Source organism: Equus przewalskii, chromosome 26 (assembly GCF_037783145.1).
Source record: "Equus przewalskii isolate Varuska chromosome 26, EquPr2, whole genome shotgun sequence".
Taxonomy (NCBI): Eukaryota; Metazoa; Chordata; class Mammalia; order Perissodactyla; family Equidae; genus Equus; species Equus przewalskii.
The window spans coordinates 27667265-27685625 of record NC_091856.1 but is presented as its reverse complement, the minus strand read 5'-3'; the positions used below and the strand labels follow the sequence as shown (position 1 = coordinate 27685625).

At 41.0% G+C, this 18361-nt stretch overlaps 1 protein-coding gene across 27 annotated transcripts in view; it reads left to right on the top strand.

The window, feature by feature from the left end:
- DENND1A (DENN domain containing 1A) overlaps window positions 1-18361 on the top strand; it is a 513391-nt gene that overhangs the window by 226694 nt on the left and 268336 nt on the right. For 25 of the 27 annotated variants that reach the window (XM_070596419.1, XM_070596426.1, XM_070596409.1 and 22 more), the window contains one exon: window positions 14200-14269. In XM_070596419.1, the coding sequence (XP_070452520.1) occupies window positions 14200-14269 (70 nt within the window). Of the gene's footprint in view, window positions 1-11520; window positions 11859-14199; window positions 14270-18361 lie in introns of those variants that run through there. The other 2 variants (XM_070596435.1, XM_070596430.1) reach the window with 2 other exon arrangements.

Here is an 18361-nt window from a genome sequence, read left to right as displayed (position 1 = left end):
GAGACAGCACTATGTCTTGTTCATATATTTGTCCTGGCTGTCTCATACAGGACTGACATATATTGATGCTTACTAAATATTTATGAATGATCCAGCCTTGAAGATTTGGCCTCAAAATCTAACTGGGGAAAATAGATTCTGACCCTTGTTTCTTTCCTTCTCAACTTAGGGTGGCCTTGGATAAGTGAGTGTGTCTCACTTTCTGAGGCCCACCAGGGTTTATTGAGGCTGACTGCTCCCACATTAAGGAAAGTCACTGAAAACATTACTAGTCAACCACTCCTGCCCTGGACCTGAGATCCATGATAAGCATAGTGCAGTGGAAAAAGCATGAGACTCTGGCGTGACCAGTTTGTTAAAGAGCGCAAACTTCCATTTCATCCAGAGAGCCTGTTTGGGAACTGGGTCATCACTGTTATTAAGCACATTTAAAGAAACAAGAAGGTAGGCTTTTGGTTCTGCTCTGCCTGACCAATCCTCCTCCGTACCACCAAGCAAGATGACTGGGAAGTTGGTGGGCTGGGAGGAATCACACATGTGGCTGTTTTTTTATTTAAAAGTTAATAAAAGTAATACATATTTATTGTAGAAAGTTTGAACAATATAGGAAAACACAAAAATGAAAACTGATTTGTATGTATTGTACAGCATGCTTTTATATCTAAATATATTATAAATATTTTTCTGTGTTAAAATATTTTTCTATAGTGTGATTCTAATATATAATATTCCATCATTTTGATGGTTCATAATTTATCGTGAACTATTGTACATTTAGCTTTTTCCCAAGTATTTGCAATTATGAATAACACAGGGTACTTAAAAGACAAAACAACTTTTTTCTAATTTTTAAGGCACTGCATGCTCAATATATAAGCCATAGAAAATGTAGAAAAGAATGTAGAAGGAAACAAAAAGTTATCTACAATCCCATAACCTGGAGATAACCACTATTAATTTTTTATCTTTTTTTCTAGTCTTTCTATGGGTGTATTTGATTGCATATGATACGTAGTTGTGAATATTCCTTCTTTTCAGTCTATATTATTTCATGGGCATTTTCCTATGTCATTGAAAATATCTTAATTTTCTATTGCCTGGATTTACCATAATTTATTTAACCATTCTCTTATCATATGTTTAGCTGCATGTGTATATGTTTTGCTATTATACATAATAAAAAACTACCGTTTAAAATATATTACCAAAAAATTAAGCCACAGCATTTAATACTGGTGAAAATATAGTAAAAATAATTCACACATACATTTTCTGACCTTCTTTTTAATATTCTGCTTTCAGTAGTTATGTGCTTGTTGAACACAACTTTCCTGCTCTCTCATATATGTGAGTTTAAGAATTTATATCAGAGAGGCTGGCCCGGTGGCACGCGGTTAAGTTCACATGTTCCATTTCTCGGCGGCCCGGAGTTCACTGGTTCGGATCCTGGGTGTGGACATGGCACTGCTTGGCAAGCCATGCTATGGTAGGGGTCCCACATATAAAGTAGAGGAAGATGGGCACGGATGTTAGCTCAGGGCCAGTCTTCCTCAGCAAAAAGAGGAGGATTGGCAGCAGTTAGCTCAGGGCTAATCTTCCTCAAAAAAAAAAAAAATCAAAGAATTTATATCAGAGAAACCTATTTCTGCCAGAAGGTTTGCTGGTTGAGCCTCCTTTCTCTAAAGATTAGTTTTTAGGGTTTATTTTGAGGGAACACACAACTGGTAGTACTACTGAGGATTTATGACTTACGACTTGTTTAACCAAACACTTCACCTTCTTCTGAGCTACCATATTTTGAGGGAGCTTAATAACACCAATTTTAGGCTTTTGTAACATTACAGACTGTGTCCCTTGGTTTATAATAAAGCAATAAACTATAAGCACAAAGATTATTTAAAAAATAAGGAGTGGCTGAGGGGTAGGATTTTTTATCAGGGTATAACAGAGTGATGGCATTTTATGTTTCACCTCTGATTACCCTGTGGTGGATTCCCATCTCCTCGGGTTGCTCCAGATTGGGTTTCTCCATGTTGTTGAAGGGCTCACTGGAGGAAACTGCCTGTTGCATGCTGTGTCTGTTATGTGGTTATGGTGCAGAAGGAAGGCACGCCTCACCTCCATGCAGGGTGGCCCAGCCATTACTTCTCACATTTTCCAAGTTTTGTTGATGCCTCTATCAGATCATTCCTAATGCCATAATGGTTTCACATACAAATCTAAACCAGGGACCTACTTTAGTGGAAGCTACGCCTTATTCAAGCCTCTACCCAGTGCCTGGCTTACATTAGGCAATGAATAAATGAAACGAATGCATGCACGCATGCATGCATGCAATCTATAAAACAAATGAGCTTGATGATTGTCCCACTTTGACAATTAGAAAACATCTAATCGAATGTAAAGCATATGTGCTGTCTAACGTGCACTTCACTGATACCATTCCCTGAGAGAAATTTCTTTCAGAAAAGTACCTACTGGTATAGTAAGTCGCACAAATCTGCATTCTACCCTGATCTACTTTGTGGCTGTGTGACTGTAGGCCAGTTATTTACCCTTTCTGTGCTTCAATTTCCTTATTTGTTATCTGGGGATATGATGGTACCCATTTAATACAATTAGTATGAGGAGTAAATAAGCAAATGCATATAAGGCTCCTGGCACTTGGTAATTCCAGAATAAATGGTGGCCACTACTATTATTATTTTTATCTGTTTGGTACATCAGGAGCAGCCCAGCAGTAAAGGTACTTGGAACTAGGTGGATCCTGCAGTTGGACAGATTATACCCTGTTCAGCAGGTTGGCTGCATCTCTGTGTGATTAATTTTATACAAAGAAATTTGCTTCCCTCAGTCTGGCCCAGGTCTGGTACAAAATGAGGTAACAGTGGAGGTTTTCTTTGGAGTAGAAGGGTCTGGCGGGCAAGACAGATGCCTGTGGCAGAATGAAGCAAGGAGAAGGGCTGCTTGGCTTGCACAAATTCCTGTTTACCTTCCCTCAGAACCCTCAGTCTCGTTTCCAAAGACATTTTGGAGAAACCTCTTGGTGAGAGAGTTGCTCTGTCATGAAAGGTAACTTGAGAGCAGTTTCCTGTCTGTCTTTCTTGCCAGCTCTCTTAGTTGTAAGGTCCTACTTCATCCCCAAGGGAGGCTTTGAACATCAGCTGTCTGGAACAATCTCTAGGCTTATCACTTATTTTAATGTTCCTCGCACAGGTCACTCTTGGAAGTGGTGCTCTGGGCAATCTCACCCCAGTATGCTTCCCTTCCTTTATTTAACCTCTGACCTGTGAAAACAAGAGTTAATCAAGAGTTCTAAGGTAGCTAAGAGGAAGGGGAAGTGTTTGGTTACAAATTAAATATGAACAAGTCATAAGTCATAAATCCCCAGTAGTGCTACCAGTTGTGTTCTCAGGTTGCATATGGTACTGGGTGTTTGGGTTATAAATTCAAGTGCAGGGCTGTCTGATTGCTTGGGGCTAGGTGCTAGGTTAGTTTTCTTTTGGCCAAAACTCTTTGCCTTCTAAAACATTACTTTTATTGGACCAGCTACATTCATATCCTACTTTCTCTCTGTGTGCCTGTCTCTCCTTCTTCCTTTCTTTACCTGCCTGCCTGCTTGTGTTGATTGGTGTGCTGTTCTGTGAATTGAGACAGAACTGCTTTCCTGAAAGAAGTTAAGCATATGGAAAAAGTTGCCAGGAAAAGGCCTTGAAGCATAGAGCGTAAATGGGTTTAAGAGACAGCCAGACACTTTTATAGAGAGATTTGCGATTGAATGATCTAACATTCAAGCGGAGATCTGGGGTAGAAATGAACTTAAATGAGTGCTATTCGTGGAAAACTGATGCCCTGTCTAATCTAGCATTTCCTTAATTGTCACCATAAGCATACATTTAAAGCTTTATACTTTAAATTAAAAAAGGCAACACAGTCTGTTTAAGAATCTATGACACAGGCCAGGGTTTTTCTAGATAAGTTCTTAAAAATACGCATCGAAGGTAGCAGAGACATCAGGTCTCAACATGGAGCACTGGAAACTTAGGATACCTATTCTGCCAGGTTTGATTAAAACATTGTAAATCAAGCTATTTATATTTGAGTTTCTGAATATAACTTGTACACTAATTCCTAAAGCAATAAAGAGCTGACACATGACTAGTGTCCCTGGAGCTGGCAAAGTAAGAAAACACGCTGCATTGTTGGGAGGCAGCCAACACTGAATTGCTCAGAACACTTAGAGCTGAGGGGGGTTTTGGAGGCAAGCTTTCATTTTATCAGGGAATTACAGTGAGAACCACAAGGTGAGATTTTTAAATCCTAATCTCAGGATTGATCATTATACTTGATCGTGTTGTACAACTAACATTGTGTTGTATGAAATCATACTTGTGTCTGAGCTGTGCTTTCAGTAGCTGTGTTGTCCTAGGTAAGTCATTTCACTTTTCTGAGACTCGGTTTTCTCATCTGGATAATAATTCATCTCATAGAGTTGTTGTAAAGAATAATATTTCAAAGCACCTAACACCTGATAAATGTTTTTCCACCCTTTCCCTGTTAGCTGCCACTTCCTAGCTCTAAAATGAGAATGATATTAAATGGCATCTCATTGGGATGATTAATTTTGTTGTTTATTACTGAAAGTAGGACAGGACTTCTTGTGTAGTCATTTCTTCCCTTTGTTGTGTGTTTTTTTTTTTTTTTTCAGTAGAGACAATGTATTTCTCTTTTAGTCTATGAAAGCTTCCATAAGGTGGGCCTTGGTTAGAAACTCACTAACACATTATATTATATTACAGTAGTAATTTAAGCCATAAAATAAGATGCTCTGAATGAGGAAAAAAACTTGCAGGTGTGTAAATACAGGAATGGACAGCATCATAAACTCTCTTAGGAAAATGATGAAAGGCCTATGTGCTCACCCTCTCTGGGCTCAATGGAAAATATCTGAGAATTACACGGAATTGTCAGTGCGGGTGTCATTACTCTAAAGATCTTCTGTTACCAACACTTCACCGGTGATAACAGAAAAGTGCCTCTGTGCTTTCCTCCTGAGCAATCTCCCTCAATCACAGTAATACTGTCATAGAAAAGAAGGCGACAAATCCGCTCTCTAAAAGCAACAATTATTGAATACCCATCAAGAGAGAAAAGAGCCTTGTTTCCAAAATCAGATCCAAGTGTGTGTTTGGGTAGATTTACGTAGGCACAGATGTTTTATGGGAGCTTTCTGTGTTTTTTCCTAATGCAAATTAATATTTCTACTCATTCAGTACATACAATATATTTTCCTGCATGGATGTAATAGGTATCACAATGGGATGTTAATTATGGATATAAATCAGAGATTCTTGAGCTTAACTGGATACCATAATAAATTTACATTTGAGATTAGCAGCTGTGAGCAAAGCCAAATGCTCAGACTGAGCAAGACTGGCTCTGATCTCCCAAAGAGGGGCTGTTTTTTCTCTTATTTAGGTTTCTCTGACTTTTGATCTTACTAGCAATAAGAGTACGATTTTATCAGGGAAAAATGTTACTCACTCTGTTCTAGGCACAGTGGTAGGTGCATTCACATATGTGTCACCATCACAACAGCCACGTGAGGGTAGGTAGTATGTCTCCATTTCACACACTGGGGAGGAGAAGCATGGCTCGGGCCACAGCTAGTGACAGAACTGATACTCAGACCCAGGTAGGTCTCCTGACTTTGCAGTCTGTGTAGAGTTGATCAGCAAAGTGTCATTTCCTGTGGGAAGGCTTTCCAGAACTTCCTTGTTCCTGTTATGAACCTCTATCATAGCACTAACCCAGTGCTGCTATTATCTGCCCCAAATGCTGCGACCTGAGTATCATTCCCCATGCACCTTGCAGAGTGCCAGGCATTTATTGGATGGAGCTTAATAAATGTGGGGGAATATGTGGTTTGATGGATGACTGACTGCAATATTTGAAAAATGAATGATCTGGAAATGTGTGATGTTTGGACTGTAAATGTCACCTTAACTTTAAATTCCAGAAAATGTTCATTGAAGCTTAATGTGGTTAGCTCAGGAGGATGTAGTGTGCTTTGCTCATGGGGAGGAATGTGTACACCTTGGTGCTAAGGCTGTAGTTTGAGAATTGTAGACCAGCACACCTGGGTGGTTTTGATTGCGCTCAGAGGTGGGTATGCTTGTCAGCTGAGCATGATGGGGGAGAAGATATGTCTTATAGAAGCCAGTGTGATTGGGAGCTAGAGTCTTCCATATTTCCCACCTCCCATTAGGAGAGAGAGGAGAAGGCATGAGAAGTATAGGAGTAGAAGAGAGGAAAGCTCATGTTAGAGCTTTTTCCTTCAGTAAGTTTGGGAGAAGAGTATCTTCTGAAGAGCAAGAGGATGGGTTGCAGATGAGAGAAGAAGGAAGAGTTTGAAGCAGACTCTGTAGGAGTTATGGGGCTTGATGCACTGACACATTAGAGTCTTCTTGAGCAGTTTTGGGGATTTTTCATTTTGTTTTGTTTTTTGAGGAAGATTAGCCCTAAGCTAACATCCACCATCAGTCCTCCTCTTTTTGCTGAGGAAGATTGGCCCTGAGCTAATATCTGTGCCCATCTTCCTCTAGTTTGTATGTGGGACACCTGCCACAGCTTGGCTTGACAAGCAGTGTGTGTGTCCATGCCTAGGATCCGAACCGGCAAACCCCTGGGCTGCCGAAGTGGGGAGTGTGAACCTTAACCACTATGCCACCATAGTGGCTGGCCCCTTGAGCCAAGTGGTTTTTTAGGGGGAGGGTTATAATTTTTCTGACATAACACTTCTTGTTTCACTTTTACAGCATTATCATAAAAGGAGCCATTTTTCCCAAAGTATTTGAGGACTTGATCAGTTTCCCCAAGGCCTCTCTTAATCCTTTGATGTTGAATTCATTTTCTTTTGATGTGACTGTTTTGCCACCATCCTTGCTTTTCTTGATTTTTCTCTTTCTCCCTTGTTACTTGGTCTGATGCTGCCAGGTCTTCATTTGTGGTTCACTCTGCCTCAATTCTAAACAGGTGTCCAGCATCTCTAACCAGGGCTTCATGAAATCCTACATCCTTTGCAGAGGTTCTAGTTTTACTTGCATTTTACTGTGGATGTTTGACCAACCGAGACACTGACAGAGAAACAGAGGTAGATACTAGGTCAAACCAGAAGGGCTGAGTGGGGACTTACTGGTTTAAGCGGTCACATCATTGGTGCATATTTTTGTCATATAACAGCTTGTGCTTTCCTATCCACTTTTGTGACTGTGGGGCATGAGGAATTCCTACACAGAGACCTGGAGGAGCCTCTGACCCAGACACCAGGAATCAAAGAGAGCTTCCCAAAGCAGAGATTGGCCAGAGGGTTGGGCAGAGAGGGACAGGAAGAGTATTCCAGGTGCCAGATTGGGTATCTCTGTCTACATCAGTTACATTAGTTATTTGGTATATATCTTTTTATAGAAGAGGAAACAGTCTTTGAGAGGTGATTGCTTTCCTCAGGTGTCACAAGTAGTAAGTATCAGAACTGAGATTCACCCAGGGTTATTGGACTCACGTCTTTGTTCTCTCCAGCGTATGCCATGCTGCTCTGCCTTTGTAAATTTGGGGGGCTTTTTAGTTTTTAATATGAAAGCTTTAAATACTGAATGCCAGATAGCTTTAACCAAGGGATGCTTTGTCATCTGATGATTCTTGGCAAAATCTGCTGACAGGAAGTAAGAAAAGAAAGGATACCTCTCTGAGAGTACCCAAGACGGAATTTTAAGAGCTCTTCAGGCAGTGGAAATCACCAAGAAAAATGGAAAGACCATATTCTGTGTCCCCCTTCTCAGCCTTAAACTCATTATTCCAGACATGAGTAGAAGCAGCTCCGCCACGGGTCCCCCTCAGGGAGGTACTGCTTCGTTACATCTTCTAATATAATGGTGTCTGAGTGTTTAAATGGTCCAAGTTTAGTACAAAGTACTTTTTGTTTTATTTCCTTTTTATATTGAGCCAGAGCATTATAGTGATCTTTTACAAATGATGTATATAACTAGATGATATTTTCTAGGATTTTCTTTTTAGGATAGTAGAGTGGACACTGGTTTTGGTAAGACTGAAATCCACTGGGCTACCCTGAGGGGAAAATAATCACTTTCTACCTGGTTCTAAGTACTCATCCTTAGAATGTTACTCCTTTTTAACTGTCCCGTTAGTTCCCCACTGATTATGGAATAAAGAGGAGGCCCATCGGTCTGACGTGTGAGAGGCCCTCTAGGGTCTGGCCCTTCTGCCCCCCATCTCATCTTTTGCCTTTGAGCCTGATACCCTGGTCTCTGGCTTTTCCAGCTGCACACAGTTCTGAAATCAGGCCCCGTGGTTTGTGCCTGCAAGCCATTGCTCATGAGTTTTTTCCTACCTGTGATACTCTTTATCCCGATCCCTTCCAACCTTCCCCCTGTATACTGAGAACAACCTCTTTCAAGACTTAGCTGAAGCTCAGCCTTCTCTGTGTGATGAGTATTGACTTCCACAGTTGTAACCAGCTGTTCTCTCCATTTGATGCCCTTCCCCATAGTCACGGTTTTAAAAGTTTTATTTTGTTTTCTCAACTCATGTTGTTATTCTATATACTCTAGTTGGTCTACTTATGCTAATTTTTATGGAAGAAGAGACCCTTTAGATTCTCTACTCTCCATTTTATTTTAATTTGAAAGAATAACAAACATACAGAAAAATCCTGACTATAATACAAATGCCCCATTTGGGAAATGTTGCCAAAATAATACCCAGTAACCCCTAAATACATTAGTGTGTATTAAAAAAAATTCGTTTACATAACTACATTACAATCATCAAAATCAGATAATTAGTATTAATTTTGATACAATAGCACCATATAATACTTGGACCCTCCCATTCATGTTTGTGTATATGTGTATATACATGATGTAGGTCAGAATCACCTGTTGCATTTAGTTGTCGTGTCTTTTTAGTCTTCTTATTCTGGAACAGCTCCTCAGTGTTTCCTAGACTTTTATGAACTTGACATTTAGGCTATTAATTTGTAGAAAGTCCCTCAGTTTGGGTTTATTTGATGTTTCCTCAGGACTAGGTTCTACTTCTGTGACAGGAATATGATAGAAATGTTCTGTGTTCTTTTCATTGCATTCTACTAATTGGCACACCATTTCAATTTGTCTCATTACTTCATAAACAGTGTGTCTCCCAGGCTTCTCCATTATTTTTCTCTTTGTAATTAAAAAGTTTATTATGAATATCTTCATCCTCTCCTCATCAAACGTTCACTTCATTTATTTGTATCAGGATAGACTCATGATTTCCTATTTTATTTATTATTATGTAATGTCTTTCTATCATTATTGTTGTGAGGCACAAATTGTCACAGATTTTGTCAGCAGGAGCCCCTCCACACTGACAATTGTGTCTTGTTGATATGTCCTGGTCATATGATGAGCAATGCCCTCTTTTCTAGCACAACAAGGTATTTCCCAGCCCCAGCCCTGGAATCAGACATTTCTTCAGGGAGCCCTGGTTCCTTTTAGTGGAGAAGGGCACTTAGAAACCAAGATCTGGGCACTAAGTGTGCCCATTATAATTGGGGTGTCTCTGCTTCTGGGCCCCCTCAGGGGCTGGAGCTGGAGAATATCTATATAATGTATGTATAATATATACCCATAGGTATGTACATACATACATTTGTATTTTTATTACTTTTATCTATCTCCATGATTTCACACAGTTACATCAAATTCCAATTTGACACCATAGGGTTCATTCTTATTTTCTCCCTATCCATATTTGTAACTGTCTTCTCTGATAGCAATAAGCTTGGTTCCCTTTATATATTTACTTGCTTCATCAGTCTTTATCTGTTCCCCAGTATGTTACTAGTCTCCTTGTGCTATAGCCCCCTTCCTCTGTGGCTGTCTTCCTCACCGCATTTGGACCCTGACGTCTTAGGCAGGGCTGCCCCTGCCACCATCTCCTACCAAAGATATCCATCTCAACTTCGTGGACTCTGGCCAAGCCCTGCTGCTCCCTTGGACTCTGACCTCCCACACCGGACTGCCTTCCAGATGCTCTTTTTACTCCTCTTAGGTTCCAACACCAGTCTACTCAACCTCTTTCTCCTAACATAGATGCTTTCTTTACCTGGTGCCTGGCCTTACCCCTACTTAAATACCCTCCTTACCTGTTTTGAGTTCTGACACTCCATGCCGGGCTACCTCCTGTGTGGGCTCCCTCCTTATCTGCTGGAGGCCTGACTTTTCTTTACCAGGGAACCCTCCTCACCCATCTCGGGCTCCAACACCCTGGGCCATGTTTCCCCTACAGGAAGATGTCCTCCTCTCCATTCTTGAGCTCTGACATCCTACTCAACTATTCTTCCAGTTGGCTACCTTCCTTGACTTAGTCAGCCTCTGTCACCATTGTGCCCTATCACACACATACACATCTACCTTGCTTGGGCTCATCCCACGGCTTCGAACTGAACTATTAGTAAGAGAAGTGGGAGAGCTTTTTAAAATCTATAATGGTTTTCTACGTTAATACTTATGACACTGGAGTGGAATCTCATCATACACATACTTGAACAAGATCGCTCATACATATGTGTACACACACACACACACACACAATAGTGGAATGATTATCCTGACAGTCCAATCAGTGGAGTGAGATTAGAAAAGTGTCCTCAATTGGCCTCTATTCCTGAGCTCAGCTGGAGGATTAGCAGCTCACCAAGGTGATAGATTTAAACATAGTTTTCATTCAATATGTCCCCCAAACTCAGGCCAACTACTTCATGTTTACATAAATCATGTCTTCTATATATTGGGGGCAATTTAAGGGCTTTTTAAGGTGACTGACTGTGGGTCATTTGACTATATGCCCTGCACATCTTACAAGGCCCTGTGAAGACCGTGTCAGTGAGGCTGAGTGTAGGAATACTTGGATGCTGTGTGAGCACTTTGCAAGTTTAAGACTTTGTATTGCCTCACACAAAACAAAAACCTCTCTATTTGACTGTCAGGCCAGGGCGTGAGGGCAGAGTTGGGGACAAATTACTTTAGCCACAATTTGATGAGAGAAACTTGGTTCAAGACCAGTGCCTGGAAACCAACTTGTCCCATTTTGGCTTTTCCCCACCAAGGCTCTGCTGATTGGGTCATGATAATGCTCCATCTATAGATTGTTCCAAAAGTCTAAGCTATATAAAACACTTGGGAAAGAGTTCTAGCTCCCCCCACCCAAACTATTGCTCTTTGTTGTATAGATCTCTCTTTCCCACCAGGACCATGACCTTCTTGAATGAAGGGACCCTTTGTTATTTGTCTTTTTGGCCCGAGCCTTAGACTGAGCCCACTACACAGTGATGCTCTGCCATTGAGGATGTGAGCAGTTGTATAAAGTTGTATAAAGGTGCAGCAGGCTCAGCCATGTTGGGAACTCCTTCAGATGTCCAGGGAGGAGCTGGGTAATGGAGCGTTTGTTTCCTGTCTCTAGATGGGGAAGCAGTGTTTACTCCATGATGACAGACAAGCACAAAATGGAGTGGAGGGTCTCCATATCCTCACCTGCAACCTCGCAGGCAGCGCGAAGCTGTTGTGCCAGCACTAATGAAGCAGTACAGGAAACGCCACTGGATAAAGTTCAGCTGTGAACCCTGGCCTCGCAACAGGGGAAACGAGGGATCCTTTGAAGAAGAAGACAGCTGGGTTTTGGTTTCAAGACCTTAACACTGCCATCACTAGATATTCATCTGTCAGTGCACAGGGGACAACATGTGGGGAACAGTTGTGTCTGGTCAGGCCGAAGGGAGAACGAAATGGCTGATTTCCAGGGTAACTACAGAACCTCCTCTGGCTGAGGGTTTTGCTTAGCGTAGCCAAAAAGAATCGATTTGGTGAGATTGAGGCTGAGTGTGAGAACCTGGGTGCTGTCTGCTAGGGGCCAGGTGGTCCTATCATGTCACCTTCCTGCATCCTCACAGAAGGGGAGGACGCAGAGGCTCGAGGTTCCGGGCCCTGCTATGTTGGTCACTTGAACCTAGTGGCCAAAACTGCTTCTGTGTATATACCACAGTCCTAAATAATCAGAATCCAGCCTGCCCCAGCTCACTTCGTGAAGTATTCCTAAAGTGACTTTAGCTCGTCGCTCATTTACTTGAGGCCATGGTTTCCTTACAAGAAAATATTTTCTCCTCTTGCATTTTTTCCCCTCACTTTCCGGACTTTCAATTGCTGGATTTAACTAGTGGTATTTTTTCTTTCAGGAAAAAAAATCTTTGTAATCCTTGGTTGAATTTGTTTACTAAGAGTCCTCTAATCTGGGCAAGAGTTTTCTTCTGAGGGGATTTATTGTTCCAACTATAATGGCTTTTAACTCTGCCGAGGTTTATTTAACAGAATAGGAAGGGAGAAACTTATCTCCTCCCTAATCCCTCTTGAATGTTTACATTGCTCTGCCAAAGTAAATGCCGTGTAAAGTGGCAGCAGTCATTTGCTCTGTAATAGTCAATATGCAGCTGCCAGAGCTGATTGAAACATATTAACATAAGTGATAATGCTGTCATAGAAGTGAAAAGTTAAGTTGCTTATCAGTATATTTTGATAAGCTACTTAAATTTTACAGTAGCATGTGCTGGCTTCAGACAGACGTAATGATAGAGAGCTGTGCACTTTATCTGTCCTCTCTATTGCCTCTCACTTCATTTATTACCCTCCGCAGTACAGCTGGTAATCTGTACAGGGTGCTGATTTCCCTCTGCCTGGCGGGAGGGAGTCGTACAGCATCAGCACTCCACTTTGTGTCCGGCTCTATCACTAGCGGACACTTAGCTCAGCAGGGCGGAAGTGAGCGGGACGGCAGGCACTTGGTACGACACTCTTCTCCAGGACTATTTGATGTCGCTTTGGAAAAGTTTCCTATGGAGAACAAAGCCATTTAAATTAAGTGACAAAACTTCTCAGGAGTGGGGATGTATTTTAACAATTCTCTAGCACTAATGTGCCTTTGCTCTTAGTCTTTGTTTCGTTCCGTTTGTTCAGTCAACACTGAACTCTGAGGGCATGCCAGGCTCTGAGCTTGGCCCTGGGCAAACAAAGTGAGGAAAGACGTGGTCCTTCCTCTCTGTTTGCGGACAGTCAGTTGGAAAGACTGACATGCTATTGAGTGCCACGTGGTGTGTGGAATGTTATAACAGGAGTATACTGTGACCAGGGCAGCACAGAGAGGAGGGAATTAGGGCGTGAGAGGCTGGGACAGGGAAAGGGTAGGGGACTGTTAGGAGGATGAGTAGAAATCAGCTAGACTAGACCATGAAGGTCACAGAGAGAAAAGGGCCAAGTGTTTGCAGGCTCAGGCAGGCTTGAGGATGCCTGGACATTCTCAGAGTGAGGCTGCAATGAGAGGAGTGTGTATGTGGGTAAGTAGAGAGAAGACAGTCACGGACCACACAGTGAAGAGCCCCAAACACCATCCTAAGAAGTCCTCTAGTGATGGGGCACCATTGCAGGAATTTAATCCAATGTGCTACTTAGATTTGCATTTTGTAAGACCATTCTAAGAGCCGCACAGAGGGCAGAGTAAGGTCAGGACCAGCTGCTGCAGGACTTAAGGGGTGTGATGGTCAGGACCCAGTGGAGGGCAGTAGGGATGGAGAATAAGAGCTCATCCTGTAATAAGTATAGAGAGGGTTCATTTTAGGTAGAATGTTTGATGTAACAGTATGAGTGCTTTCGGCTCATGGGGCCTTTGAGACACCTTGCAGATGGCAGCAGTGAGGTGCTATATGTGCGTGTGGCTGTGTGTGTCCAATCATGAGAAACTTGAATAGAAGCTTTCCTGGAAAGAGTAGGTGTGGTGGGAGAGGCCTCGGGGGCTATTCAGAGACGGTTCCTGATTGCAGAGTCTGCTTTGAATTTCTTCTCTATGAGCCTGTTCTAGCTCTGAGGCATGGGAATAATTTATAATGGATATTCAGTCCTTTGCCTCACCCAGGCAATTTTTTAAAATCCTAGAAATAATTAGCATTTTACTAGTCTGTGTTTCCAGCATAGCCTATGACCGGGAGACTCTTCAGGATATAGAGAAAAACTGAAATGTACCAGTCTTGAATTAGCTCCTGGTTAAATTTTTTGACATGCATACTAATATTTCATATGTTTCCTCTTCTTCCCCCAGCTATCTCCCCTGGTTCGAAGTATTTTATAAGCTACTTAACATCTTGGCAGATTACACGACAAAAGGACAGGTATTTGCCTTTTATTTTATTCTTTTTAACAAGTCAACTTTAATTTTTATGATTATGAAAGTAATACATGCCTTATATTTCATCAAAACATTTACCAAAAAAGTAATGCATACCTATTATAGAAAGTTTGGAAAATTCAGAAAATAGTAGGAAGAGGGAGAAAAATCACTCCTGATAAGTGCCCCCCCTCCCTAAAATAAGTATTTCTAGCATTTGGAGATGTTTTCTTCCTTTACTTTTTGAGTTAAATAAAAAATAGACCTTTAGCATTCAGAGAGTTAATATTCACAATACCTAATATTCCCAAGCAGGCCTCCAAGTTCATGACATGTATTAAATTATGATTTTGCTGAGGCACAAGTTTGAATTGTTCATGTCATACGGCAAAGCTGGAATTTGTGAGTAACACACTTAACTGGCAAGTGACCTAGCCAGCTGTCCCGAGTCCCGTTTCACTAAGGCTTTGTTGTGCTTTCACAGTGACTTTTTTTAAGGGTTTGAGAACTACTTAAAAAGTTCAGCTATACCTTCCTGTACTTTGGAAGAAATGATATGCTGAAGTATCTTCCATGGATGTCAAGGGTCAAGTGGAGCTATAGCTAGACTTTTGTAGCCCACATTTTTCAGGTGCCATAGTAACAGAAGCATTTCTCTCATGCTGGTAAAAATGTTGTAAATATTTTTCATGGCTGCATAGCATTGTGTCATGTACTTTGATTTGCTGAAATGTTTCTCTATTGTTGGGAATTTTTATTATTTGAAGTTTTTCCACTGTTGTAAATACAGCCATTAGCATCTTTGCACATAAAGCATTTTCTTCATTTAGGGTCGTTTCCTTAAGAGGAGCATTTTAAGGTCAAACATTTTTAAAACATTTACCAAATTGCTTTGCAAAAGAATTGTACTGTTTTCTTAAAAGATACCCTTTACTAGCAATGTACAAGAGTGTCTTGGTCTCCATACTCTCACCAGTATCATTTGTTGAATTCATTCTTTATTTGACAAGTGAACAAGTCTCATTGTTTTAATTGCATTTCTTTGATTATTGATGAGTTGAACATTTGTCCATATATCTAACTTCTTACATTTTCTCTTTTTGTAAAAGGCCTAAGATTTTTAGTTAAAGTGATACATTATTATGAAATGTTAGAGAAATTGTTCCCCTGATGTTTTCTGTAGAACAATAGTACTGAGAAATGCGCCATTAAGAAGGGTACCACAGTTCAGTAATATTGGGGTTGGGGAGAGGGAAAACTGTTTTTTGTTTGGATCTCCTTAAGAGTCGCGTAATGTATGCTCTGAGGAATCCTGCAGTGACAAATCTGTGTTACTTGGGGTTTCCCATCTCATTTGGCCCCCAAATCCTTTTTATTCCATACCAGATATTAACATTCTGAGATACCAGCGTTTCCTGGAACACACTTTGGAAAATGCTGTTTTGGAGAAAAGGTGGAAATTGTGTGTATAATGGATAAATCTTTCCTTCAAGTTAGATTTACTCACCAGCCAATGTATTCCAGAGGCCACAGTAAATGGAAAGAATAACTAATAGAAATGGCTCCCTAGATCACTATGTTCACCCTGAAAGGATGCTTAGGTATCAGGGCATTCTGTCATAAAAGAAATGATTTACTCTTTGATGAATGAGTTAGAAGGCCACCGTGGGACTGTTCGTCGATTTCTGATTCACAGTTCACATTAGTCAAACATTCAGGTTTTCACTCAGATTTGAAGGATGTCATTAGTAAATAAAATTCTATAACATGCAGACTCTTAACAGTCTTAGAACTGGAGATTGACTCACATATTTTTTCTTGACATATTTTTCCTTCCATTTTATCCTCCAGTCAGTTTAAAAAGAAAACAAACTTAGTTAACTTTTAAAAACATGTCTTGTCATAGAGGAAAGGCTGGATAGGTACAACCTACAAGTAGGGGAGACAGGATTATTACCCTGTAAAATTGATGTACCAATCCTCTGGACCGTTGCCCCAGTAAGGACCCTGCCTCTCAGAGTGTTGGACACTGAGATCAGTCATGTGTTTTAGTGGAGTCTGGTTCCTTGTACCCAGGACTTTTTTTTATTAAATTTCTTCTAGCTAAAGGAATTATGACACAGATTGTAGGGAATCTACCTACAACTGCTCAATTATTTGCAAGGGATGGGTCATCAGATTCGAACAGGAGGAAAGAGCTATTATTAAAAGAAACAGAACCCCCTCCCAAAGTCCAAAAGTTGTGGGGAAGGTTGGACATGGCAGGCTTCAATTAGAGGGGTGGGGAGTGACCGTGACAACTCAGCATGGAGTATCAGAGCCTAAGCTACGTGATGAGGGTGTCTGTTTGAGTCTTTGACCCAGCATGGTTGTCACACCCTGAATGGGGCAATGAGGGCATCATCCCTGTGGAAGGGATGGCAGGGATGAGAAGGGCATCTGAGCCAGGGAGCAGCCTGGCTGAGGGTGTCAGAGCCTGAGAGACAAGGTGGTTGTTTATGTGGGACGGTGGTGGAAGTGGCTCAGCACTTGATGTCAGAAGTTTACTGGGATCTAGAGGGATCCACAATGGGAAAGAGGGAAGCAGCAGTGGCCCAACATTGGAGTGTTGGAGCCTGGGGAGGGGAGGGCATTTTTTGTTGAAGGAGGTAGACAGTGGTGGCCCAGCACGGGATGTCAATGTTGGATCAGGGCAAGGAGGGCATCTAGGTGGAAAGGGAGGTAGGGACAGTGATAAAAGATTGGTTACATACAAATAAGTAAAGGTTTATTTTAAGAAAATAGGGGCAATATTTTTCACTTTTGTAGAATTAACTACAAATATGTAAAGGGAGGAAACTAGACTGATTCCTATGCTGGAATGGGATTAGAGCCATTGGTATGAATCATGGCTTTCAGTAGATGTGATATAGAAATGAATAGAGATGTAAATGTGTATAGTGGGTCTCTGTATGTAATACATCCCCTGGCTCTAGCCACTGAAAGGGTGTTGGATCAGCAATACCCAAGTAGCAGTGAGGACACTTAGCGCCCAAATCCTGGTTTCTAAAACCTGTTTTCCACTAAAAGGAGCCTGAAGAAATATCTAATTCCAGGGCTGGGGCAGGGAAAGTATAAGATAAACCTGGAAAATCTTTTTGAGCCAAAAATTAAGGAAGTGCTCAAGACATGAGGAGGACATGTCAGAAAGACACAAAGATGAGCTTGAAGGGGCAAAGGGTTCCCACTGGTCACATCTGGGACTATTTGAGCATCAAAACAAATAATGATAGCAAAGGATTACAATCCATTGAATAAAACAGGAAACCATGTGTCCATACTGATCTAAATAAGTACATAGATAAATTAAAAGTTTCGTGAGGAATGGGATATTTATATAAAATATTGCTCCACAAAATGCTTATGAAACACAAAAGGAAAAATGAGTAACCTCACAGGAGACATCTGATGAATTAATCAAATGATCAAAGTGAACATCATCAGCAGTGGGACTAACTGAAATCTAAATTGATAGAAATCATCAGACAATTGAGATTTTACTCTACAAAATGGCTGGTCTCATTGTCAAATTCATACAAATCTAGGAAACACTCAAGAACTTTCCAAACTGATGAAGACTACAGAGTCATAATAATTAAAGGCAACATGTGAGTCTGAACTGAATTATTTTGCTATCAAGGACATTATTGGCACAATTGACAAAACTTTATGGGATCTGAGGATTAGATGACAGTGTGGTATCAATGTTAATTTCCTGATTTTGGTGACTAATTGTGATTATGTGGGAGAATGTCTTTTGTATTTATGGATGATGGGGCATAATGCGGGCAACTCACTCTCAAATAGTTTAGGAACTAAAAAGTTTTTGTACTGTCCTACAATTATTCGGTAAATTTGAGATTGTTTCAGAGCAAAATTAAACATGCATGTGTGTGCACATGTTCATTTCTCTCCTCTGTGAGAAACTTGAGTATCAGAGTTCAGATTGAAACAGACTTTTAATGTGGGCTCATCCTCTTTTTCCTCTCCTTAAATTCACTACCAAAGACAGCTACAGAGCAGCAGAGAGGGCTCTGTGCCTGATCACAGAAAACCT